This window comes from Arachis stenosperma, chromosome 8 (assembly GCF_014773155.1).
Source record: "Arachis stenosperma cultivar V10309 chromosome 8, arast.V10309.gnm1.PFL2, whole genome shotgun sequence".
Taxonomy (NCBI): Eukaryota; Viridiplantae; Streptophyta; class Magnoliopsida; order Fabales; family Fabaceae; genus Arachis; species Arachis stenosperma.
The window spans coordinates 39,626,610-39,653,950 of NC_080384.1; the positions used below are offsets into that span (position 1 = coordinate 39,626,610).

Genomic DNA, 27,341 nt, shown 5'->3' on the forward strand with positions numbered 1-27,341 from the left:
TCTCCAGGTTTTTTTTTATCTCCGATAAGTAAGCATGTAATCATTTGTTCTCTTCAGATAACGCATTACGCGTTTAACAGCTATCCAATGATCCATACTAAGATTGCTCAAGTATCTACCCAACACTCTCACTATGAATGATATATCGGGATGTGTGCATACGTGAGCATATATTAAGCTCCCTAGTACTGATACATAACGTTTATCATACATTGCTGTCCTCTCAAGATCATTTTTGAGGCATTACTTGAGATTGAACTCGTCTTCTTTAGCTATGGGTGTGTCCATTAGTCTACAACTTTTCATGTCATTTCTACTTAAAATTTTTTTTGATATAGTTCTTTTGTGACAATCCAAGAATACCTTGAGAGCGATCTCTTAGTATCTCGATTCCTAATACAAAAGAGGCATCTTCAAGATCTTTCATTTCGAATTTGTTCGATAGAAATTTTTTAGTTTCATGCAATAAGCCTATATCATTACTGGCAAGTAGAAAGTCATCAACATATAAGACTAAAAATATGTATTTACTCCTACTGAACTTACGGTATACACATTCATTTGTAATATTTACCTCAAAGCCATATGAGGTAATTACTTGATGAAACTTGTGATACCATTGACGGAAAGCTTGTTTGAGATTATAAATAGATTTCTTTAACTTACAAACCACAGATTTTGAATCGTCTGATACAAAATTTTCTGGTTGTACTATATACATCATTTTATCAATGTCACAATTGAGAAATGTTGTCTTCACATCCATCTGATGTAGCTCCAAGTTAAAATGAGCTACTAGTGCCATTATGGTTCTAAAAGAGTCTTTTGATGATAACGGAGAGAAAGTCTCTTTATAGTCTATGCCTTCCTTTTGAGTAAAGCATTTAGCGACTAGACAAGCTTTATATCTCTTGACATTACCGTTAAAATCCCTTTTGGTTTTAAATATTCATTTACAACCAATTGGTTTCACACCTTCAGGTAATTCCACGAGATCCCAAATATCATTATCTTTCATAGACTTTATCTCTTCTTTCATGGCATCAATCTATTTTTCAGAGTTAGAGCTTTGCATGATTTGGTGAAAGTTGATTGGATCATTTTCTATTAAATCAATGTCATCCTCGTGTTCTTAGAGATAGACTACATATTCATCCAAAATCGTACTTCTCCTTTCTCTATTGGATCTCCTTAATGGCACTTCTTGAGATTCTTGAGCTTGTTGTATGGGTTGAGGTTGAGGATGATTCTTATTATTCTCCTGTACTATAGCAGCATCTTGAGCAACAACAATATTCTTATTATTCTCTTGTATTGTAACTGGATCTACAGTAGGATTCTCATTGTGCTTTTGTACTATAACTGTATCTTGAACAATAATAGATATGAAAATATGATAATTATCAGTTATAGAATTCTCATCAAAAGCAACATTCCTAATATTACCTTCCCCCAAACTCAACATCCTCAAAAAATCTTGCATTTTTCATTACAAAATAGACCTTGATGTAGGATTGTAAAACTTGTATCCCTGTGATCGCTCAGCGTAACCAACAAAGTAGCAACTAATTGTTCTTGAACCCAATTTTCTTCCATGTGGCCTATAAGGTCGCGCCTCAACTGGACATCCCAAATGTGCAAATGCTTTATATTGGGCCTTTTCTCAATCCAAATTTCATAAGAGGTGTTGTTAACTGCTTTGTTTGTCACCCTATTAAGGATGTACACTGCGGTCATTAAAGCTTCTCTCCAGAGTGATTCAGGTAAGGAAGAATGACTAATCATACTTCTCACCATGTCATTAAGAGCTCAGTTCCTTTGCTATTCATGCTAGGTTTTCCTGGTATGGTATGTTACGAAACAAAACCACACTCCTCTAGGAAAAGCGCAAATAGCCCGGGACATTGTTTACTGAACTATCATATCTTTCATAGTATTCACCACCACGATTAGATTTGATAGCTTTAATTTTCTTTCCAAGTTGAAGTTGAAAGACTTAAAAACATCCAAGACTTGATACTTTTCATGAATTAAATATAGATACCCATGACAAAAGTAATCATCTATGAATATAATAAAATACCGTTGTCCATTCCAAGAGACAGTAGAAAATAGATCACATATATCGGTATGTATCAGTTCTAAGACATCTTTAGCTCTCTCGACATCTTATTTTCTTTCGTTTGTCCTTTTTTCCTTTATGCACTCAATGCAGACTTCAAAGTCTACCAAATTTAGGAGTCCAAGAATTTCATCTAATACAAGCCTCTGAATTCTCTGTTTAGAGATATGACATAGGCGTTTGTGCCATAATGATGTCAAATTCTCATTTAGTTTTCGTTTTATACTTGTTTGTATTATTCATTATTATAGGAATTCAAATCAAGTCTACATATTTTAATCTGTCAAACGACTAGAGCAAATATTATTCGAATTATTAAAGAGACTGATTTTATTGTTTCTGAACGAACAAAAATAACATGATTTGTCCAAATAAGAAATAGAAACTAAATTTCTTCTAAATGACGGTACATAAAATGTCTCAAATAAATCAAAGTAAAATCCACTCGTGGAACATAATCTAAAGGTTCCTATAACTTCGACTGCAACTATATTGTCGTCTGTCACATAGATGTATCTTTCAACATCACTTGGTGGTCGGTTCCACAGGCAATCCTGCATAGTAATACTTACATGTGTAGTAGTAGTAGAATCTACCCACCAAGTACAATAGATGTATAACTTAAATTAGTTTCAAAACAAACGAAAGTAAGAATTATACCATTCTTCCCACGCCAAGTGCATTATTTGGTATAATCTTTCTTCATGTGTCCCACCTTCCTATAGAAAAAACAGATTGAAGTTTGATCCTGTTTTTTAGCCTTTTTCTGCTGAGAAGGTACATCCGCAGTAGTATCACGCTTTCTTTTATATTGAGAAGAGTGAAACTGTATGAGAACTTTCAGTCTTATTTCGTTGTAACCTCTCTTCTTCTTGCACACAGCAAGATATAAGCTTATTTAGGGATCAGGTGTCCTTTAGAGTGTTATAACTCATTTTAAAGTGTGCAGGAAGAGAGTTAAAATAAAATGCACGAGTAAATCCTCGGACAACTCTAACTTTTGTGCTTTTAACCTGGAAGGAAGATGAGACATTTCCATGATATTCTCCCTTATGTTTCTTTTACCTTTATACCTCATGGAGACAAGTTTACTCAAAAGGTTACTTGCCTTTGCCTTTTCATTCTTAGCAAAGAATTTTTCACATCTGTTAAGAATATTTTGGCATCTTTCTCCTCAGTAATTGAGCTCTAAAACACCTCAAGAATTGAGCATTTCATAATCACGATACTCATTCAATTGGATCTCTCCTATTTCTCTATTTTAACCTCATTAGAATTTTCTGGAGTGAAAGTGAGTTTCTCCTCTCGAAGAACTATATCCAGATCTATACAACTGAGGACAATCTCCATGGTATCCTTCTAAACTTTAAAATTTGTACCATTTAATATAAGAATACTGCTAACTTGTACAGAAATTTTGGTAGCTGAAGCCATAGTAACTGAATTAGAACAAAAATATGCAATAAATATTAGTTAAATAATGGAAAAAAAAGGTTCATATTGAGATATTTAGAACAAAATTAATTTTCAATATTTGGAGAAAAAATTAATTATAAATGATACTCTCATTGTAATAATCGAATATTTTCAAAAATTTCATGTCACAGATTAAGCCTTTCTTTGAACCGACTAAATGCATATATGGAAACTTAAACTTCGTAACCTATTCATTACCGCATATATTTTCTATTAATTGGTCAAATCAATAATCTTCGTTTGGGCCGATTATTGACCACATAATTAATAGAAAATAAACAAAAATGTATAATGCTTATTATTTGGCCAAACAGTAAACTTTCTTTAGAATCATGAACAGTAGTCCACAATCAGAGGCGTTAGAGCAATGATAATTAGCAATAATTATCAGCATTTCACTGAGTACCAGTTATCTCCTCAGATCTTTTCTTTTATTTCCTTTATATTGTTTCACATGATCACACTCATTACCTTCAATTCTGCTGAATTATCCTTATCATGAGTGAAAAGTTCTTGTGATTAAAAGCTTATATTTACTTGTTAACAAAGGCATAAAATAACTACCAATAATCCTTGCATGTACAATCACCATTTTTGAAACAATGAAACCTACTCCGATCACGCACCACAATTTCTTTCTTTTCAATGGCAGATAGTATTTTGAAAGCAGCATGACAATCCTCACACACACGAAGATTCTTCATAATCCTAATAGGCATTCCAGGTTTTGTGTTCATCAACCCATACACAAGTGCCAGTTTTTCGGTATGGCGAAACAGGAACTTCTCCTTTTCTTTATCTTCCACATCAAGAAGCACAACTGAAGTATTTGGCACATACCCTTCTTCCTTCATCTTCACTAATAGTTTTTCCCACATCTCAAATATCTCATCACATTCAGGATGAGACTCATCCCCGGCTACAAACTCATGAACTGTTCCATCTATTGTGATTGAACTGCATCCAGGCGTTTTCTTCACCCCTCTGTTCTTCATCAACTTCCTGATTTTCGTTACTTCTTCCCATTTTCCCACCTCTGCATAAGCATTCGAGAGAACAATGTAGTATCCATCATTAAGTGGATTCAATTCCGAAATATGTTTCATAGCTTTCTCAGCCAATTCGATGTTCTTATGAAGCCTGCAACCACCAAGCAGAGCCCCCCAAATGACCCCATTTGGCAACATAGGCATGTTTATGATAACCTCATGAGCCTCTTTCAATAGTCCTGCGCGACTCTGGAGATCAACCAAGCAACCATAATGCTCAATCCTAGGCACTATTCCATATGCTCTGGTCATGGTGGCGAAAAACTCTAACCCTTTTCGACCAATCCCATGTGGCTACAAGCATGGAGGAGCCCAATGAATGTCACATGATTTGGTTCCACACCTGATCCAATCATCTCATCATAAAATTCTAGAGCCTTCTCTCCATAACCGTGCATGGCAAACCCTGCTATCATGCTCGACCACGATACAACAGTTCTTCGTTCTCTCATGGCTTCAAAAACTCTGTAACCCTCTTCCAAGCATCCGCACTTCACATACATATCAATCAGTGTGTTACAAACATGTACATTCCCATGACACTCCGATCTGCGAACTGGTGAACACTCTTGCCAAGCTCCAAGTCACCCAAATCAGCACAAGCCGCTAAAGCTGCCACCACGGTCACCTCATTTGGCATCAAACCTTCCCTCTCCATCTCCAAGAACAACCCTACAGCTTCCTCCGACTTCCCACACCGGACAAACCCCGAAATCATGGACGTCCATGTCTTCACATTCCTCTCCGGCATCACACAAAACAAACCATAAGCGCCACGGAAGTCACCCGCCTTAACCAACTGACTTATCATTATGCTCCAAGTAACAACGTCTCGCTGAGGCATTTTATCGAACACAAGGCGCGCATCACTCATCTCCCCGCAAACTGCATACAAATGCACAATCATATTTTGCAAAACCAAATTAGCTGTTAACCCAAGCTTCACCGCGAAGGCATGAATGATTCTCCCAGTTTGAATGTCGGAAACACGAGTACAGGCTTTGAGAACGAAGGAACACATGAAGTGGTCAGGGATTGGAGTACCCATTTGGCGGAGGCGACGGAAGAGAGTGATGGCGTCGTGAGTGGACTCCCCTTCGGCAAAATGTTTGAGGCAGAAGTTCCATGGAAAGAGTTCTTGGGAGTTTGGTGAGAGGCGGAGGATTTTGTGAGCGTAAGAAAAATGGTTGGTGAGGGCGCAGATTAGAACGACGCGAGTGAGAGGGAGAGAGTGATGGCTTTGGGTTTTGACGAGAAGTGCGTGTATTTGTTTGAGTTCGAGTACGGTGTTGAAGTTAGTGGCGTTGACGGTGGACGGCGGTGGGTCAAGTACTTTCTGGTGGTGGTGGGAAGGCGTGGATGGGAGGGTGGAGCAGAACATCATCTCTTTCTTTCTCTGAATTCAAGCCTGTGCTGTATTTGATTTAATTACTATTTTTTTAAAGAAAATATTATTTTTGTCATAATTTGGTTGTTTAAAGACTAGATGATCAAATTGACCTTAAAGAAAGATGCGACTTGCGAGTGCGATTAATTTTTTTTATTTTAAATTTCATTGAATAATTAATAAAAAATCAATTCAATTTACAATAAAGTTAGGGATTCCAGCGTTTTTTAAATCAATTTTTCATTTTTATTAGTAAATTTTAGAAAATTAGATTTAATTACGTTTATATAATTTTTTGGAGCATTTGAAAATGTTCTAGATGGTTTTGAAACGTTCTAAAATGTTCTAGAAGGTTCTAGAAAATTCTAAAAGATCATGGAGTATTTTAGAAGAGTGTGGATGTATATAGAAGTATGAATATAATCTAAAAGTATTTAGAAAGTTGTTGTATGATAGATATTTGTAATGAAGGTTTTAGATGATTAATATAGACCGTTGATTAGATTTAATCCTAACTATCCATTGAAGAGGTGGATGACTATAAATAGGTGACAGTTAAAGTCTGAGAGTGTGTGAGTCATTTGTAACGAAAACTTGAGTAATAAAGTGTTCTTTCTACCAAAACTTCATTTCTCTTGTGTTTTTAGCTTTCTTGCTAAGTATTGAGGGTTAGACTAAGTGGCTAACTTGGTCTTAACTCAAGAGATTGAGTAAGTTCGAGTGTCGGTACGGTAGCGTTGGAGTGTGTCTAAGACCGTGACAATTTGGTATTAGAGCAAGGTTCGAGATGAAGCACAAGTGAAAAAGGGATGCTATTCCTTCTCAATGGAAAAACAAGAAGACCCGTTCTTCAAGTAGGGGTGGCAATGTAGCGGGTTTTTGTTCTACCCGACCCCACCCCACTGTATAACAACCCGCATAGAACACGTCCTCCTTCTACTCGCGGGTAATAAAACGTTGAACCCTAACCCGTCCCGCCCCTACCCGCCCCTATAATTATTAAAATCTAATAAATAAAATTAAATTTCAAAATTTATATAACCATAATCATATACATAACATAAATTAAAGTAAAAATTTAAATATAATACAATATTATTAATTATTTACTAATTATTTTACATATATTAAAATTATATATATTATATATATAGCGGGACGGGTATTACCTAAACCCGACCCCGCCTCGCCCCTCCCAATAACCCGCTCCGCTAAAAACCCGTCCGAGTGGATAGGGGCAGGGGTGGGTACCTGCGTGTTCGAGTGGTATTGCCATCCCTATCTTCAAGTAAAGAATTTTCAAGCTTCTCTTCGATTTGGAGCATGCTTTTTTTTTAAGCATCTAGTTCTTCTAACACGTGAGTCTCGAGGATTTCTTTATCATGTTCTATCATTTGGATGAGCTCATCCATAGAGGATAAAATATTCTCCAACATAGAAACTCTCTCTTCTAAGAAGTTAGAGTCCTTACCTCTAGGTTCACTTGAAGAACGGATCTTCTTACCTCCACATTGAGAAGGAATAACATCCATTCCCCTTTGAGACTCAACATGCTCTATGGTTACACTAGAAGTCATACCCACAAACCACTTATACTCCCTCTCAAACCTTACTCTGTTGCCAAATTGTCATAGCTTTAGACATACTCCAATGTTACTGTACCGGTACTCAGACTTACTCAACCTCTTGAGTTAAAACCAAGTCAGTCTAACTCTCAATACTTAACAAGAAAGCTAAGAACACAAGAGAAATAAAACTTTGGTGGAAAGAATACTTTATTACTCAAGTGTTTGTTACACATGACTCACACACTCTCAAACTCTAACTGTCACCCCTATTTATAGTCATCTATCTCCTCAATTGATAGTTATGATTAAATCTAATCAACAGTCTAAATTAATCATCTAGAACCTTCATTACAAATATCTATCATATCACAAATTTTTAAATATTTTTAAATTATTTCATACTAATATTCATACTTCTATATACATTCACACTCTTTTAGAATACTCCATGATCTTTCAGAGTCTTCTAGAACCTTTTAAGATATTTCGAGACCTTTTATGACATTCTAGATCATTTCAAAACCATTTAAAATATTCTCAAACACTCCAGAAAACTATATAAACGTCGTTAAATCTAACTTTTTAAAATTTACCGTGACAGTATGCGCTATAACTTAAATGAAAAATTGATTTAAAAAATGCTTGATATATGGAGATGCATGGAGAGTGGGGAGAGGAGGAATCTTTATACAAGTTCAGAGATATTATTCCAATAATAAAAGAATAAATTGTTGAGGAGTGTGATTGTTTGTCATGAATTATATTTCTTCTCTTGATAACAGGTAATACATTTTTTTTATTTATTAACTATGTAGAATAATGTTAAATATGAGATTAGTTTAGATGATAAATTACTTAAATTTAAACTAAGAAGTCATGAAACTCAAAATGAATTTATTTTCTAATTGACGAGTGGAAGTTCATAGAGAAATGTTGTTATTGTCTGGTAGTTTAGTTACTCTATCAATCGATGCTTTTGTATATATTAATGCTACTTATGAAAATATATATTGAGACCAACTCTTGAAAGCAAAATTGGAGCAGATTCGTACAGCATTTAAACTTGGTCTACAACAATGCAAATTAGAATTTAAACTTTTAATTCTGTATTGTTGCTCACTATATTTCTTCTGCTGAAACGAGTCTCTTTGTTTTAGCCTTTCTTATCTTGATTCAATACACTCCTTTCCTTTAAGAACATGTTTTCTTCAGCATGGCATTTGATAATTTAAGAACATGTTTTCTTCTGCAGGTAGGGGCTGATGTCCCAACAGAGAGTTTTGATTTGTCGCCTGTGGACCGTATCTTTGTTCGCATGGGTGCCAAAGATAATATCATGGCTGGCCAGAGTACATTTTTAATTGAGCTTTCAGAAACTGCAACAATGCTGGTGAGACCCCGCTGGCATCAACTTTAATAACATAAAATAAGGGTTAAGTAGGCACGATAATAAGACAGACTTAGGACAAGCTTTATGAACCCTTTTATTTGGCTTGTTATATATTTTAGATCTATTATGTATATGAATTTGATCTGATTAAGGTATTCATATTCTAAATGTGTTTGATGATGAATACAGTCTTCAGCCACTCGTAATACTCATGATTCATTTTTTTTGAAAAACAACGTTTTTCTCCCCCCCCCCCCCCCCCCCCCCTATTTGTATTTGGTATTGTTAGGTTGGTGGGTGATAGAAACTAGAAGGTATGAATGCTGCATACGTAAATGGGAAATTCATTTCAATTTGACGAGGAGCATCCCTCAAAAAATTTTTAAAAAAATGACGAGAAGCATCTTCATAATGCTCCTGGTTAATATACATGAATAATGTTTATATACTTGTTGCATAAGCATCAAGCCGTCTTGACTTGCTTTCGTCACTTGTATCAGACACAATGATATTGCGCATTCATAATCCCCGTAGTGTCGCTGAACACTTGTGAATGGCTCCGATCGTCCTAATAACTATGTACATGGGTAAAATTTATTCCGCTAGCCTTTAGTATAATAACCTACATAAAAGACAAGTTCCATTCAGTTTATCATATATGTTTTACTTACTGTTACAAGTGTAAATGGAATAGGCCCAATTTTATTATCAGCTGGTACATCTTTGGTCAGAAACAAGCATTGATAGATCATCAAACATGTCGCATCGGAGTTAGGTTGGATTAAAAACATTTATTATTTTAAGGTAGGATTAAAAATAGGATAATGTTATCTAACTAATAGTTTCGGTAGCAGAGGTTTCTAACTCTATGTTCTATGATTCAATTGAACAACTTGGGACAAACTTGAAAAAGGGAAAAAACTGTTTACATACCTGGGCTAATTGGATCTTCTAAATTCTCAATTCAGACATGCATTTCCATATAGCTACAGAAGCATATGAATGCATATTCATCTTACTTGCACGTATATTTTGGAAATTAAAAGGACTAAAATTTTCTAAGAAAGATAAAGTATTTGATAGGATAAATAATCATAGTTAAAACAAAAAAGTCTATGATTCAAGATCCTAGGCTATAAAAAACTGTAGAAAATTTAAAATTTAATATAGTTGATAACTCCATCACTTTTTGTTCTTGATGACATATCAAAAGTCCAACTCATATATTCTTATCGCTGGGTCCACCAGGATACGGCGAGACGTGGGAGAATTGAGGATATAATGTAATTCCAACAGTAGAAAGATAATGATTAAAATACGGCATGCTACCAGGATGAAAGGGAATGGGGAGAACTCCACCATAAAGTTGATAAGAATGGACCACTGGATAATGATATATAGGATATTGTGGCAATCCTAGTTTCTTGTATTTGGTCTTTTCTTTTAATGTTCCTTGAGTTAGAGTGATCTCTTTAGTCTGAAAATAAATCAGAATTTTCAAACAGTTACAATACAAAATTTAAAAAAAGAAACTAGTAAGACAAGCTACAGTCAAGTAATACTTTAAAAAAATAAAAGTAAGATAAACCAGAGTCAAAAGAGAGTGCAACCAAACTAAGTGCATCAACCACCAAGACAATGGCTTTCCAAATTCTAATTCTTTTACAATTTATAGTTTCAACAATGCTATGAATTTATTACTACCATGTTAGTTCTCCATATCCAAGGCTTAAGATTTATTTCAGACAGTATTAATATGACTCTTTTTGAGTTGTTATAACTATGAGTATCACATTGTGGAAATTATAAGGATACCAATAATTGACATAACCTAAATTTCATAAGTAATCAATGCATATTTTTACAAGTAAAAAAGATCATGTATAATCTTACCTAAGAGTAGAAGAGATAAGTGTAATTGACCCATGGAAAAAGTTGTGGAGAATTTTGTATTAAAGGAAGTATCTAAAAAATATTATTCTTAGGAGAATTTAACATATCTGCTGGATCTTACATATCTACTATACACATATATCGACACACAAAAAAATGACATTTATCTACCACTGTTGGAGCACTCACAAGTTTACTCCGACTCATAATGTACATTTTGGGATATTTCAATATCACCACCATATCCTGAAGTAGTTACCGACATTAATAAAGATAATGCATACATCAAAATAATAACAAGTTCACTAATATATTTTCTTGTTTTCTAGCTTCTGATACTGATGATATAGTATAATGTAAGCTCAATTAGAATCAAAAGTGTGCTAAAAGAGCACTATAATGCTCCAAATGGAATGAGTAAGCTAGTTTTAGCAATAATCAGGAACAAAATAATCAGAAATAATAGTATGAATCTTGCACCTGAGATGAACATTAAAAGGGGAAAAATTGGCACACAATTAAGCAATAAGTTGATTTTAACAAATTCAAATTGTCACCTAAAATCACAGGCCAAGTCCAAATTAGCAACAAAAAAGCCAATATTAACAATTTAACATCAATTTCATTTTACTGAGTAATTCTTTAATACTTCATAGGTAGCATCATGCAAGATGCTAGAATTATATTCCATAATTAATATGGACATATAAAAAGCTAAGACTATGGACAATCAGATGATTCAAGAGTAAGTGAACAAATTAATTATTTGAAATGGCCAAAGTAAGTGACAAATTAATTATCTGAAATGGCAACGACAAAGCTTGAAAGTGAAAATCTATAAAAGATGCACCATGTGGCACTTCTATATATTTCCTTTTTACATGGCCTACTGAAGCAAAAATTTTAACACAATTATTGCTTTTAAGATTAGAGAACAGAAACTCGACCAGAATGACAAAAGACAAATGCCATATGATAAAACAATTTCAAGGCAAAGTAAGGTGTCCAACAAGACTTTCTTTATGTTTGGAAATATAAAAAAGAACCGAGTTAAACTATAAGTCTGTAACAAAATTATTATCTTACCTGTTATACTGTTATGGCGCTTGGGAGGGACTTTCATAACAGTATTCAAAAACTTATTGATGGAACAGATGGTAAAATCCTTTTTCCCTCATGGTCCTGCAGAAAAAGCCATGGATACAAAGACATTTCCAGCCTTAGAGAATAACCAAGGGCATAAAAAAGGTAAAGAACAAACCTTCAAAATATAAACACTTTAGGATACACTTAACAACACTGCTTTTTGTACTCATCTATTTATATATAGTTATATAGACATCAAACTTGACATGTAAGTTGAAGTTTAAATGTCAAACTGATACAATATTTACACGAAACATATATTAAATCAAAGAGCAGCGCTACCATTGAGGTTTGCAAAATGCCCATTTCAGCACACTATTTCTTAAGACAAAACACTTAGAAACAAAAACAACTAAAAAGTTAGTGGAATAAAATAATTGGCACAAATAATGAAAGGAAGGAAGAAGGGTAGTTAAGAGAAAAAGAATTTTGAATTAATTTAAAGGAACTATAAAAGATTATAGGTGAATCTTGGAGTAATGGTTGAATTGTCTTCCATGTAATTTCAAGGTGACAGGTTCATACCGTAAATTCATAAAATCAGCCACCGTTAACTTCAATTGAAAGAATACCATTAGCATAAATGAGAGAGAAAGGGTAACCAACAAAAACAAAGAAAACATTTACATTATACAAACAAGTTACCTCAAGGTATTGAGATACTAAATTTTGCTCTGGAGTCACCCATTTCAGCTCCAAGCTAACAAAACTGAGATTTCTTTGGACTTCTGGCAATAAATTTCCCACGTAATACCATATTTGTTGGATGAACCAAACTGCAACAAAAATCTCATCGCAAGTTCTCCAGATCAATTTAATTTTGGAACTGATTGCCCTGCCCTTAGATGTATCAAGCCAACATGCATTTCCTGAGACAAGTGAACAAACTTTGTAACCATTTCAAAATATCCAGCAGACTAAAATCTCATCACTATGTTCCGATTCCAATCTCGTAGGAGAAATGTAATTCTCCTTATCACTAACTAGTTCAGCATATTCAGTGATTTCTAGAATGGTGAGTTAAATTACATGACAATATAAGCATTAATCTTGCCACCACTAGAGCAGAAAACTGAAGTTGTCGGCTTAACAATATGAAGAAAGCACACAGCAGAATGGAGATATTCAGTGCATATAATTTATCATCACCTTATCGGAATTTAGAATGACATAGGTACAGTTTAGTATCTGAGTTACCCAGGATGAAAAGAAACGAGAAAAAAAGTAGAGAAAGATGCCAAGAGGAAGGAAGACTCAAAGGAGAATAAAAGAAACATCACACTTCATAGAAACACACCCCTTTTTTCATGTGTTCCCACATAAATTAATACAAAGGTGCCCCTATGGGTCTCGCTTAACGACCTAAGTTGATATTTTTGCATAACCATGGGTCTCACTTCTTTATAGGCAGAGTCAGAAATCGATTTGACTTTGATAACAAAAAATCTCCAAATTCAAATACACACCACCACAAGCACATTTATTTCATCAATCAAGGGAATTCAAGAAGTCAGCAGCATTTTCAGTTTTCTAATAGCACCTGATGACAGGAAGAAAACCACGGTGGTCATGAGATGACAAATCCCACGAAAGTAATCAAAGCAACAATATACCTGACATGTCCCTGTTCAAGGAGGAAGCTAATTTCAGATATAAGTGTACGACCAGGTAAAATTTCTCATATTTCCACTTCACTGCACAATAGAAAGCTTCAAGTAATAGAGATTCATGCTATAAGAACTCTACACCAACTAATACATCATCATCTGGCATATCTCCAGCCCTTCTCATTTTGTTATGTAGATCAAGAAGTAAACCCCCCAGTAGCTCAAATTGATAATGGGACTTATCACCAACTACAAATATTTGCACTGTATTGCCAACTCCAATCCAACTACAACCCGGCTGCTTCTTTAGCCCCTTGTCCTTCATTTTCATCCTAACATTGGCAGCTTCTTTCCATTTCCCTACGGAAGCATACATATTGGAAAGTGATAAATAAGTGCCTGCGTTCTCTGGTTCAATTTTCAAAATTTTCTTAGCTACAAGATTCCCAATAATTTCATTCCCATGTACATTGCATCCAGCAAGGAGCGCTCCCCAAACAGAAATTGATGAATCTTCCCCAAGTCTCTCAATGATATCGAAAGCTTCTTTCAGCCTTCCTGCTCGTCCACAAAGATCAACTAAACATGCGTAGTGTTCTTCCCTGACTTCTATAGACCTGTTTTTCAAAAGCTCGTCAAAGTATTTAAGCCCCTCCTCAACTAAACCAGCATGACTGCAAGCAGTGAGAAGTCCAACAAAGGTGACATCATTAGCTTGGAAACCTTGATCTTGCATTTCATTAAATAGGTTAATTGCTTCCTTGCCACATCCGTGGTGTGCATAAGCAGCAATCATACCATTCCATGATATCAAATCCCTTTGGCTTAATAACCCATCATCAAACATCTTCCTAGCAGTACGCAGCTCTCCACATTTTGAGTACATATTTATCAGTGCTGATACCACGTATGTGTTTTCCTGAAAAATAGTTTTACTTATCAATTGATGAATTTGTTGCCCCTCAGCAAGACCAGCTAAGTCAATGCAAGCACCTAACACTGTCACAAAGGTTCCAGTGTTGGGTTTTAACCAATCATGAGATTGCATTTTGTTAAACATTTTCAGTGCTTCTTCACTTAGGCCATTCTGCACATAGCCCGTCATCATTGCAGTCCAGGTAATCACATTCTTTTGCGGCATCTCATGGAACAACTTTTCTGCCCTATTCAACTCCCCATTCTGAATTAAACCAGTGATCACCGTATTCCATGAAGGCATGTCTCTCTCAGGCATCCTTTCGAACAACTCTAAAGCCTCATTCAATCTTCCATTTTGTGCATAACCTGTGACCATTGCATTCCATGAAACCACATTTCGAACAGGCATCACATCAAAGAGTGTCCGAGCATCATCAATTCTCCCATTCTTAGCCAATCCTGCAACCATGGTAGTCCATGAAACAACATCTCTTTCCACCATCTGATCAAAAAGCATCTGTGCTTCCTCAATCCTCCCACATCGAGCCAAAGCTGTTATGATTGTATTCCAGGAAACCACGTTCCTCTCTGGCATCCTCCTAAACAAGTCCAAAGCCATTTGTGTCTGCCCATTATGTGCATACCCATCCATCATAGTATTCCAAGACACAACATTCCTCACAGGCATCTCATGAAACAGCCTCTCAGCTTCCTTGATCATATTGGACTTTATGTAACCGCTAACCATAGCAGTCCAAATGACAACATTCTTCTTTGCATCCACTCTGTCAAACAACTTCCTAGCCTCCTTGATCATGCCACACTTGATGTACCCACTTATCATTGTGGTCCACAAACCAATGTCCCTTTCAGAAATTTTATCAAATACCTTGCGTGCATTGTCGATTTTCCCTTCCTTGCAAAGGCATGAAATGAAAGAATTGCATTGTTTCATTTCCAACTGAAGATTAGCCGTGGATTTCAGCCTAATTGCAAGGTTTCTCAGCATTGGAAAGCCACTTATGAAGCATTGGTAAATGTGTGTATTGTGATAACGAATTTGCATCAAAGTCAATGACGACAAATAGTGTAGCTTCTTCATGTTTCAATGATAATCGGTAGGTGTTCTGGCAGAGTCTCAAGTACCCTGTTCAATAAAACAAATGTTAAAACAATTTCTCATCTTTTTTTTTTTAATAAAAGAATTTCATTCTGAAATTGACTTAGGGTTGTGGTTACTAGCAATTACGCATGATAATTGAATTCCAAAAGCTAATTACACATGACCCATTGGGAAACATGTTGAGTTCACCCAATGAGGGAACTTCGCAAAAAACAAAGATAGATATCTAGATCCTAAACTCATGGTGGTCATTACGGGACAGAAAAAGTGAAATAGAACATGAGACAAGATAAGCTCAGCTATTGCATATGCAGTAATATAGATGGAATGCAAAACATAATATTAGAACTCAGAATCTCATATACAAAGAAACATAAATATAGATGCCTGTCATAGTGTGGCCACCACACCATCTTTGGAATCACCACGACACCACCTTACTATTATTAATTGGAGAAAGGGATTATATGCGAAGACAGACAAAGAAGTATGTGCCTACTTTGCGATTGTAGATAAATATGTCCTAAAAATAAATCTATTCAATCTATAATACCTTTCTGAAATTCAAACCTTTTTTCCAATGCAAGGAAATCAGTTGCCTTTTTGGATGATTGAAGGGGACGGGTGTCGATGGAGGTGCATCCAAGGAAGAACGGCAGTACGGCGTGGAAGAGCGGCAATGGGGCAGCGAAGTTAATCAACCCAGCCGTACCTGGGCTTGCTGGACCACCATGCAAGGCAGTGAATGGGGATGATGTTTCGCAGCAGGAAACATGATCTGGGTTTCTAGGTCAGGGCCAGATTTAAGAAAGGAGAGGTGAGGTGTGAGGATTTGATATTGATTATGTAAAATGGATTCAGTTTCAAAATGAGAAAGGGATTCAGTTCCAAATTCAAAGACATTTTAACTGTTTCAAAATTTGTTTGTAAATCACAATCCTTTATTGGAGTACACTGTTGGGTCTAACCAACACTGGAGAGAATTTTCCTCTCCTGAATTAACACACTTTAACAGAATTTTCTAACTGAATTGAAAACTAACTAACCACTAGTATTTATAGGCAGCTATCTATCAAATATCTAATATATCCACAGTTAGTCCCAGTCCCACGCACAAGACCTCAGCTTCAAACACCTCCGTGGCCTAATCAATCAATACATTCACTGTTGCACTAATGCAAATTGGCAAATGAAGTTGCAGAAGTTCAGAAAAGGTAACCTCCTGCTGTTCAAAGTGGCACAGGAAAAAGGTGCATGGGTTAGGGGCTTCTATGCACATTAAGAGTTTGTGTTAAGCATATTCATGCAAGGGTGATGTTAAAATGTTTATTAAAAAATTAATCCGGTTCACCTTTTGCTTAAAGCATGCATTGTTTTTAATGCTTCTACAAGTCCTACTATCTGCTAGGTTGACAGCTATTAGGAAGCAATTAGAGGTTCCCGGTGGTTATCTATTTATGAGATGAAAGCATATAATCACTGTCTTTGAAAATTAATTATATTACCTGCCACTGCCAACATATCTCACCAATGAACAAACCAATTCTAAATTATTTTAAATTTTAACTAACAATTTACATATGCATAATCTTTACACTCACATGACTTACCTTTTACTGTCACCCTAATTAATCAACAAGTTTTAACTTTAAAAACAAAACCAAACCCGATGATTTGCTTTAAGGTAGCATGTTGCCACCCAAAGGCTCATATGGCTCAGCATCATCACTAGCTTTCAGGAGAGGAGGGAGAAGACATTGAGGAGGATCTGGAAACAAGGAAGGTGCAACGTGTTTAGCTGTGTTTCAAAGCAAATCCAACTGAATGTTAGTCACATAATTATCTTATATCTATCTTCTATCTATCTATCCTATCTACATAAAGATATCTCATATCTATTTATCTTCTTTCTATTGATTTATCTATCAAACATAATGTTTTACCTGTGCTGCAGGAAGAAGAATGTCTCAATGTTTTATAATTGGAGACAAAGTGGATGGCATTACAAAATAGTAGCCTACTTTCTTCCAATCGTTCCCCAACGCACAACCAACCACTAACAGTTATGCATAGATACTTTTTAAGTTCAAGATAAAAAGGCATAATGCCTTAAGCCCTTCTGCTTCAGTTATTTATTCATAATATTTTTTTGGTGATTGCTTTGGTACGATTACTAAATCATTAGTATGCTAGCTGTACCTAAATTCAGATTTATCTTGAAGGAAAAAATATAATTATTAAAGGCAAGAGACGGTGATTTTTTTAATTAAAAAAGAAAAAAATATATAAAAGGAGTAGGTAGCAAAGTATTTAAAGTATAGCACCTTTTGCCGATTATTGAATTTAATTTTACTGTGATAGTTGAAGTTTGGTTTGTTATGAAATACCATTTAGATGAAGAATCCAAATAAATTTCCATTTAATACAATACAGTACAGGTTTCTTTGCGAAAACTCCAAGGTTCTGAAAACCGGACCGGTCATCGAACCACTCTAGTCATTGGTTCACTGGTTTACTGGTCCAACTGTGGTCCAACCAGAAAAACCGTTTTATAATAAAATAATAAATAAATTATAAATAAACACTCTAAAACATAATTATAGTCTAATATAAATTTTAAAATATCTTATAAATTTAAAGCAATACATGAAATGTCATCAACCAAAGTCTTAAGATCTTTAGAAAAAGTACAAATTTAAATCCAAAATTAAATGCCAACATAAAAATGTCATCAATCATCAAAATATGTAAAAATTTGCTGCAGATTTGCATATGAAATGATATGAAATGAAAGTAAAAGCTCAATTTAGTTCTCCAAAGATTTTAGCACCATCAAGTTGGTCCTTTACACTCTAAACATTTTGTACAACAATTTGGTCTCTGTATTTAAAATGGCATCAATTCAGTCCTTCAGTCTAATCTATTTAAATACCAGTTGGTCCTTAAATTGATGATTATTTTGTTCTACAAAAAACCAACTCAATGTTAAAAATCTTGGAAGTAACTGATTTGATATCCTACATGTCTTAAACCAATTTGAACATTTACTCTACCAATTAACATATATAGAGGGATAAGCGAGGTGAACTATGTATTTCCTTTAAACAATACCACAAGGTTAATTTCAATATTTGAAATTCATTCCCAATATTACCCAAAACTAAATAAGCATACAAAGTTGACATAATTGGTTACATAGGACTAATTTCATTAATCTTGTACTATTAGGCAAAGGAACCTCAATCATTCACAACTTAAAAAAAAATTTTGGTCAATAAGAAAAATATCATATTCAATCACCAATGCATAATAACAAGAATCATGTATAAACAAGCATTGATTTTCAAAGATTGAGCCAAAAATTTCATTAAAAGCTCTGAGGCATATTGTCGAACACTTGGCGTGCAAAAGCATAAATAACACAAAATAGCACTAACAAACATTCTTTGCAACACCAATTCAAAATTCAGCACCAATGACATGAAAAATCAGCAGCATTTCGCAGTGACTCAGCAAAGTATCAGTCAATCAATCCAAACAAATTGAAATTCAAACTCAAGAAGCTCTTAACAGCAAATTTAACTATGTATAAACTAACACTAATTCTAAAACCTAAACTGAACTGATAGCAGCAAATAATCCTAACCAAATCAAATTAACACTAGAATCAACATATAACTAATCCTAAATTAACCAAAAGAGAGAAGAAAAGGTGATCTGAGAATCTGAGTCAAATTACAGAGCAAGAATTCAGGAGAGAGGGATGCAGTGGCAGTGACCAGCCGCTGCTGCGTCTGAACTCCCTGCTACTAGAGTGACTCCTGTTCTGATTCTGCGACTGCGAAGCAACCAAGGTTCTGAAAACCGGATTGGTCATCAAACCGTTTTAGTCACTAGTTTACTGGTCCAGCCGGTCTAACCGTGATTCAATCGGAAAAACCATTCCATAATAAAATAATAAATAAATTATAAATAAACATCCTAAATATCTTTCAAATTTAAAACCCTACATAAAATATCACCAACTAAATGTAATTAATCATCAAAATATGCAATAACTTGCTGCAAATTTGTTGACAATTAACATAATTATACTTCCATTAAAAATAGCTGGATTGAATTACAATGCAAAAGTTAAAGATAGAGAATATTGTCTTAATATAGCTAAGTCAAAAAGTAAAACATAAAATGATAGTGTTGCACAATAAACACACAATAGAGCCTGAAACAAACACACAACAGAGGCTGAAACAAAAACACAACAAAGCCTGAAACAAAAAGAATCCAACACGGAGGAGGGGTAGCAAGTCGGCAGAGATCAAGAACAGGGACAGTGAAACCAAAAAATGAAAACAGAATTTTTTTTATATAACAGAACAATCAAAACATGAACCATACAATCACTAATTGCAATTTTTTTTCTTCATAAGAACAGAACAATGAAAGCATGAAGCATATAATAAATCAAAAGATCACCAATTGAAAATATTTTAATAAGAACAGAAGTTAGAACAGTGAAAATTGAAGAAAGATTAACAGTTTTCAACCCAATTTTAACAAAGATCATCACAATGATTAACAACAACAAAAAAAAAGCAATGAAGGAACAGTGAATCAGTAACATAGGCAGTGCAAATTCAAGAAACTTTAATAAAATTTAACTACAGAAATAGACATTAAAACAGTAATAGAGTTATCAATTTAAAATTTATCATCAAATACAATTAGTGAGCAAAACCAATCAACCAAGTAATGACTGGGCATTCAGGAAAAAAAAAAAAGAATCAAAAGAACATTTAAATCACAGCAAAAACACAACAACAATAGGAACATTTAAAACAAAGCAACCCAAAAAAAATCTAAAAATCACCATGGCTGAAAACAATGATTTGATACGTGTATGCTCAAAGAATTAAAAGCTAAGCTTACAGGAAAGTGAAAAATACCCAAACCAAAGAACCTTCAATCACAGCTTAAATCAAGAACAGAAAATCACAACAAAAACAAAAAAATTTAAAAGTAGCAGAAGAACAACAGAACAACAGGACAACAACACAAGAACAATTAGCAAATTAACAAATTCACAATAACAGTTAAAATTTACCAGAAGAACACTAATGCAAGTGGAATCATCATGCTAATATGTTTTCTGCAAAGATGCTATTTGTGCAGCTAAAATTCCCTAATTACCAAGATCCGATTATTCTAATTTCACATGCAATCAACTTACTAAGTTTATAAAAGCTAGAAATTATAGAACCAACCAGAGATATGGTTAAAGCATTTCATCAAACATGTTGAGTGCGGTAAAATTAAAACAAAATAAGAGAATTCAAAGTTTCATATCGATGTGATAGAGAAGAGAACACAACTATTGTAACTTTAACTCAGTCTATGAAAAAATCCAAACCACTACCAAATCAAATAGTTACTTATTGTAATAGAAATCAGAAGTTGCACAGTTTGAAGCAGAGTATTGGTGTTGTGTGAGTGTATTGTCTGGTGGCGGGTTTAGGGAACTCACGGCGGCGACAAAAGAAAGCAGTTCGACGGCTAGGTGGAGCGCGCGGGTTGGTCGCAGGGTTTGAAGCAGAGCAACGTGGCTTCCAGACGAACGCGAATGCGAACTCGAATGGTGAACGGCGAGTGAACGCGAACAGTGAACGCCGAGAGAACGTGAACGGCGAATAACGCGAACGAAGACGACGGCTGAACGAAGACGCGAACGGGAACGGCAAACAAACAGCGACGGAAGCGCGGCTGAGCAGACAAATACGACGAACGCCGAGCTCGAGGAAGCAGCCGCGATAGGTGACAGCGAACAGGGGTTGAAGAATCGGAGCACGAGGGAAGCTAGATAGACGGACGGATGGCGAACTTTGAGTGCGACGGACGGCGGCAGTATGCCACTCCTTGCGGCGGTGGTGTATAGGTTTTTTGGATGGGGTTGTGTGATTTCTTTATGAATGAAAAAAAAAGAAAGGGAGAAAGGGAGAAAGAAACGAAGGAGCTTCCGTTTTTGGTAAACCGGGCGGGTTCCGGTTCGGTCTGACCGGCCGGTTCTTAGCCGATTTAACGGTTTCTCAACGCTTTTCTAAGCAACGGTTTTACATGTCTGACCGAACTGTTAATATTGCCGGTTTGTTGTTGAATTGGTCTGACCAACCAATCCAGTCCGGTATTTAGAACATTGAAAGTAACAAATTCAAGTTCCAACAAGAAATTTAACAAATCCTAGTTCGGTCACGATTTACAACAAGGCAAATTTATTGATTAGCATTTCAACAACATGCAAAAATACGAAGGGAAATTTGAAAAAGAGAGAACAGGGAAAGCAATGGTGCAGGGACTCACCAACAGTCGACGTCGAGTCGGCGACCACCCCATCTAATTTTATTCTAAATATTTTTCTAATTATTTTTACAGTTTTAGTTTTCTCATACACAAAACCGAATAGACTTAAGCATGTATAGTTAATTATAACGCCGGTCTCCGTTTTTTTGCAATTAATTATATTTTCGCGCTCCAATTAATTTTCTAAATTAAATTTTCACCGATAAATTTCTAAATTATAAATTTTAAATATTTCAACCCTTTTAGCTCACTTTTATTTATTTATTATTTATTATTTTAGCTCACTTTTTAGCAACAATAACAGGGATGGATATAGAGAGGGCGCACTACAAGAAAAAAGTTGAGTACCGTCGAAAAAATAAATAAAATCCGGTACAATAATTTAATTATCGTCAGATTTACCATAAAAAATAATCAGACAATATAAATTTTATCGGTAAATGTTTACCGTCAAAATTTTTTTCTCTGATAGTAACTATCGTCGAAAGTTGTGATGGATTATCTTCTAGGAAAACCAATTGGTTACCGGCGAATTCTTCCGACGGTATTGTTTGTGCCAAAAAATGTTGTTTCGCACACTATTACTATCGAATTATTCCAACGGTAATTTTTCAACTGTAATGATAATTTTTTATTTTTTTAAATTTGAAATAAATTGTCAATTATAATTTTAAATTTAAATTTTTTTTACACAATTAGTGGTTTATTCATAAATAATGAAAAGCTTTTATTTAAAATAAATAATACATTATTCGAATAAAATAAAAGTTAAGTATATCAAATAAATACATGAAACAATAAAACAAAAAACTAATAACTACAGATCTAGGTAGTTGTCGTCATCGGTCCCGTGACCCTGAGTTGGCGGCGCAGAATGGTGATGTCTGTATGCCACCAGCAGCACCGCTGCCACCAGCAAGGTCGATGCCAACAGTGCGCATCTAGGTCTGGTATACCTCCATTTGAGCCTCCATACGTTGTATCCGCTACACCGACTCCCTCCACTTCGGCCTGAGCTCATCCGTAGACATCACATGGTTGAGGATCTCCTGACACCTCTCTCGATAATCGTTAAGCTCCTGAGCCTGCTATTGAAGGTTGCGTTGGAGCTCCTACAAATGCAGCCTCAAATCCACGCCTTCCTCGGGCACGACGGCTCAACTGGTGGCGGAGCCAGACGACGACCTCAATGTGGATGTGCGGAGGCTGCTGGCAAAGAATGACCACATCCCGTATACGGGGTTCTTGTACGGTACTAAGGCGGTCTCGTGCCAAACTGCATCGGGATCAACGACTGCAGCTGCAGAGCCATTGGCAGCGTCCTCCCCACCTTGCTGAGACTGTTGAGTCACGATCTCTAATCTCTGTGTGTAGGACTCTTGTGTAACACAAGTTATTGTGATTAGTACTCCGACAGATATACAGTTAATCTCTAATAATTTTATAGCAGAAGATAATCAGATGTTTGTTTACTCACATAATGGTTCTAAGACCGCTGATAAACAAATGTCTCTTTATTCTCCTACAGCGTGTGAGTGTACTTGAACGTCTCTGCCAACATTGCCTCACGATCCAACGATTTCGACTACACATGTTGCATTGAAATAATATGATTAGGATGCCTAGTATTGATATGCAGAAGAATATAACTAAGTTATTAACATAATTAAAGTCACTTTACATACCAGGATGGCCTTCGTATTCATGAAGGTCGCTGAGCCGCCAGTATACTTGGATGACCTGGCCGAGGCCCTGTTAGCTCTGTTGGTGAGACGCCGAGGCCGGCACCCCTCATCAGTCTCCCAATAAATAAACAAAACCTTCTTTATATTCGGTCGGAGCCATTGCGTCCGATGGTCCCACCCTTGACGAACATCATCCAGCATCTGCTGGAGCCGCCGACCCATTGATCGAATATCTTTTTGATGGTAAGATCGTGCTCAGCATCCCACCTGAAGTGCAACTGCAATAAAGAAACTTTAAAATTAATTAAGCAATATAGAAGATATAAATTAGCTAAAAAGGTTTGAATATAAAAAAATATTAATTACCGCCCATTTCTAAAATCATCGCTCCCTGGTCTCAGCGGAGATCTTCATGTAGCTGGGCCAGGGATGGTCGTACATAAGTTTGGTGACATTGGTCATCTCCTGAGTACGCACGTTGTTGTTCGGCGCAAACCTAAGAACCCACAAACAAGAATCAACCTAAATCTACGAGAGGCGAATCAATTATAATGAAATTTTAGCAACAAAGTTAACTATAATCATTGAAACTTAAAAACACTGCCAACATTCAAACCTAAATCCACTAAACTAGAATAAATTTTCAGGCACTTTCAGTGATAACCATAAACATAAAATACATGGGACTCAACTTGATACTTACCTCGTACCACCATCAGGCCAAATCTTTAACCGTATGATGAGAGGTGGTGGTGGCGCATCAGCTGCTGGCTCACTGCCATGGCTGGACTCCGGGGCCGCGGGCTACGTAACTAGAGGTGACGTCAACGTGGATGCGGGCTGCTAAGTGGTAGGAGGCTGCGTCGTCACCATAGATAGAGGCACGTAGTTAAGATAAGGGACCATGGTGAACGGATGGTCTGCTAAACCTGCAACATATGGCATCATCGGGGTGGTCGGAGTAGAGAAAGAGGAGCCAGAAGTCTAGGGGGTGCCAAAAGAAACCTTCCCTCTACCCCGACCACACGACTACAACCACGACCAACAACCTGATCTGCAACACCTCTACCTGACGATAGTGGCCTTGGCGACGGTGGCTAGAACACGCAAGAGAGAGGGATGGTGGGGATGGTAGTGAGGGTTCAAATGAAGAGGAAAGGCTTTGTGATTTGAATTTATGCCACCTTTACCGTCAGATTTATCGTAAAAAAAATTCCGACAGTAAACCATTGCGGGTTACCAAAACACATTTTTTCACTAAATTGAGTTACCGTCGGATTAATTCAACGGTAAACTCGATTGTGAAGGACGTGCCAATTTAATTTATTTTCCCTCAAAAAAGATATCGGTGGATTTACTGTCCGAAAACGGAATCCGCCAATAATTAAAAAACCTTACAAATTCGACATGATTACTATTGGTAAATCCGTTGCTACTTTGTGACACTAAATTCGACAGTACTCAATATTTTTCTTGTAGTGACGAGTAGTGGCCTGGCCCCTCCCAAAACTTTAAGAGACTATATGTATATATAAGAAATGTGTTTAAAGAAATAAAAAATATTGTGTAATTTAGTAGTTTAATATGTATTTTTTTTACTATGTGATGAATTTATGTCTCAATTATTTAGCTTACTAATATTTTTTACTTTACTAATTTAATATCATATCCTCAAGTTTTTGTACATTTCAAATTAGTTTTTATATAAACATCTCTATATCTATTTTTTAAAACAATATTTATTTTTTAATATTAACATATTTAACATTTATATTATTATATAAAATATTAATAATGACTTACGTAATTATATTTTGGTAATCACATTGTATTTTAGATGTTCTTTTCTTATAAAAAATACCTATTTTTCTTCTAAATTTATGTTGTTAAAAATTTTTTTTTATAAAGATATTCTATAAAGGTACTGTATACTTTTAAAAGTTTCAAAAATTTTGAAAGAATTAATTTTAATTAATAAAATATGTGATAATTTTTTAACTAATCATACTATAAATTATTGATATTTTATAATTTTATAATGTACTATTGATATTGTTATGTTTCTTTTATATAGCTATTATGCTAAAAATAAAATTATAAAAAATTTATAATTTTTAATATATATATATATATATATATATATATATATATTTATTGATAAACCTTTTGAAAAACCAACTCAATAATTATAAATTGTCTATAATTAAAAAATTTGTCTAAAATTTAACTTTTCCATATTAAAATTTTTGAATTCGTCCCTAGCAACAAAACATAAAATCACTATTGTCTGATTACCCATAAATATATTAGTAATTATTTTTATTGTCATTAAAGACAAAATAAAAAATCATTAAAAATAATTCTTTTAGTAGCATCTCTCCATCCAGCCACCTAAAATGATTAAATAAATGCTCTAAAACAAATTTTTAGATTTCATTGTGTTGTAATGTACGTATCCGTCACTTACTATATGAAGGAATGGGATCAATTTGCTTTGCTTGGCTTGCTTACTTTTCACTCTTTTTTTTTCATAAAATCGCATGATTTTTTTTAAATAATAAAAAATTATATTTATTCTTTTAATCGAGTTTTTAATTATTTTTTTATCGTTTTAAGTATTTTGTAACTATTTTACTATAACACATGCGCTAACAAAAAAATAAATAAATAAACTATAACGCATACGCTACTAGCACTATAGTGGTAAACGTTACTAGAGTGCAGTCGCTGGCACATAAGTATTTGAACTTCTCGCAAACGATTGCTATATATATATATATATACTCCCTTTCATTAACTTTCACTTTTCATCTATTATTTTTTTCTTTTTCTCAAACACAATTTTTTTAAAATGGCTAGCAAGCGTATAGTGGTTGTTGTTTATCCGAATACAACAATATTACGTAAAAATGATAGTGCACGTTTTGAATGCAGTAATTCTATTGTCATGCATACTTGATGATTGCATTTATTTACAAAATTTAAAAATTTGATTTTAGTCAACATTGAAATGCTTGGAATTAAACATGTTAAAAAAATTGGATATCGATATGTTTCACTAAATACCATGAGGAATATTCGATATTGACTAAAGAATAATGATCACGTGTGAGTGATAAACCCCATTTTTAGGGTTTATCTTATATTGAATTTAGAGTATTTTGATGACCTTTTTCACATTTAGCCTATGAATTAGCATGGTTTTGTTATCTCTCCCGTATTTGTGCTTAAGTGTAAAAATATACATTTTAAGCCTTTAATTTGATAATTTTAATTCATCATTGATTCCATAAAATGCCTTGATGTGTTTGCTAGTAATCTCAGGTTGAAATAGGCTAGGCATGAATTAAAGGAGCAAGGAAGGAAGCATGCAAGTGGAGAGAAGCACAAAAAGCCAAAGAATTGATCTCGGCCAAGCACGCGCACGTGCACAAGGCGCTCGCGCGCGCATTGCGGAATCAGCCAGGGACGCGCACGCGTACCGTGCGCGCACGCGTCGTGGTCCGCACGTGATTCTATTATTGCAACACGTGCCTGACGATTTTGGAGGGTTTCAGCAACCAACTTTGGTGCCAAACTGCATATAAGAACCAAGGATTGAAGGGGATTGACACACATTCACA

At 35.1% G+C, this 27,341-nt stretch overlaps 3 protein-coding genes across 17 annotated transcripts; all 3 read right to left on the reverse strand.

Annotated features, from left to right (window-relative positions):
* Positions 1 to 4,158: 4,158 nt before the first annotated feature.
* LOC130945973 (pentatricopeptide repeat-containing protein At5g66520-like) lies at positions 4,159 to 4,899 on the reverse strand. Its single transcript, XM_057874657.1, has one exon. The coding sequence runs from the start codon at positions 4,897 to 4,899 to the stop codon at positions 4,159 to 4,161; it is 741 nt and encodes a 246-aa protein (XP_057730640.1).
* Positions 4,900 to 5,155: 256 nt separating this feature from the next.
* Positions 5,156 to 6,031, reverse strand: LOC130945975 (pentatricopeptide repeat-containing protein At5g48910-like). Its single transcript, XM_057874658.1, has one exon. It carries the CDS (start codon positions 6,029 to 6,031, stop codon positions 5,156 to 5,158), a length of 876 nt encoding a protein of 291 aa, XP_057730641.1.
* Positions 6,032 to 9,359: 3,328 nt separating this feature from the next.
* LOC130944205 (pentatricopeptide repeat-containing protein At2g35030, mitochondrial-like) lies at positions 9,360 to 21,627 on the reverse strand. Of its 15 annotated transcripts, none has more exons than XM_057872406.1 (7): positions 21,204 to 21,627; positions 19,419 to 19,536; positions 16,233 to 17,447; positions 13,645 to 15,703; positions 12,677 to 12,900; positions 11,972 to 12,067; positions 9,360 to 10,469 (listed from the first exon to the last, which is right to left on the reverse strand). In XM_057872406.1, exon 4 carries the CDS (start codon positions 15,656 to 15,658, stop codon positions 13,763 to 13,765), a length of 1,896 nt encoding a protein of 631 aa, XP_057728389.1. In that variant the 5' UTR covers positions 15,659 to 15,703; positions 16,233 to 17,447; positions 19,419 to 19,536; positions 21,204 to 21,627; the 3' UTR covers positions 9,360 to 10,469; positions 11,972 to 12,067; positions 12,677 to 12,900; positions 13,645 to 13,762. The 15 variants fall into 15 exon arrangements, with proteins under 15 accessions (XP_057728389.1, XP_057728387.1, XP_057728395.1 ...); XM_057872404.1 differs by having other exon boundaries at positions 19,419 to 19,594; XM_057872412.1 differs by lacking the exon at positions 21,204 to 21,627 and having other exon boundaries at positions 16,233 to 16,901; positions 17,346 to 17,447; positions 19,419 to 20,176.
* Positions 21,628 to 27,341: the final 5,714 nt, after the last annotated feature.

Coding starts and splice junctions, on each gene's coding strand:
- LOC130945973 (XM_057874657.1), bottom strand. CDS start 4,899: ATGACCAGAGCATATGGAATAGTGCCTAGGATTGAGCATTATGGTTGC.
- LOC130945975 (XM_057874658.1), bottom strand. CDS start 6,031: ATGATGTTCTGCTCCACCCTCCCATCCACGCCTTCCCACCACCACCAG.
- LOC130944205 (XM_057872414.1), bottom strand. CDS start 15,658: ATGAAGAAGCTACACTATTTGTCGTCATTGACTTTGATGCAAATTCGT.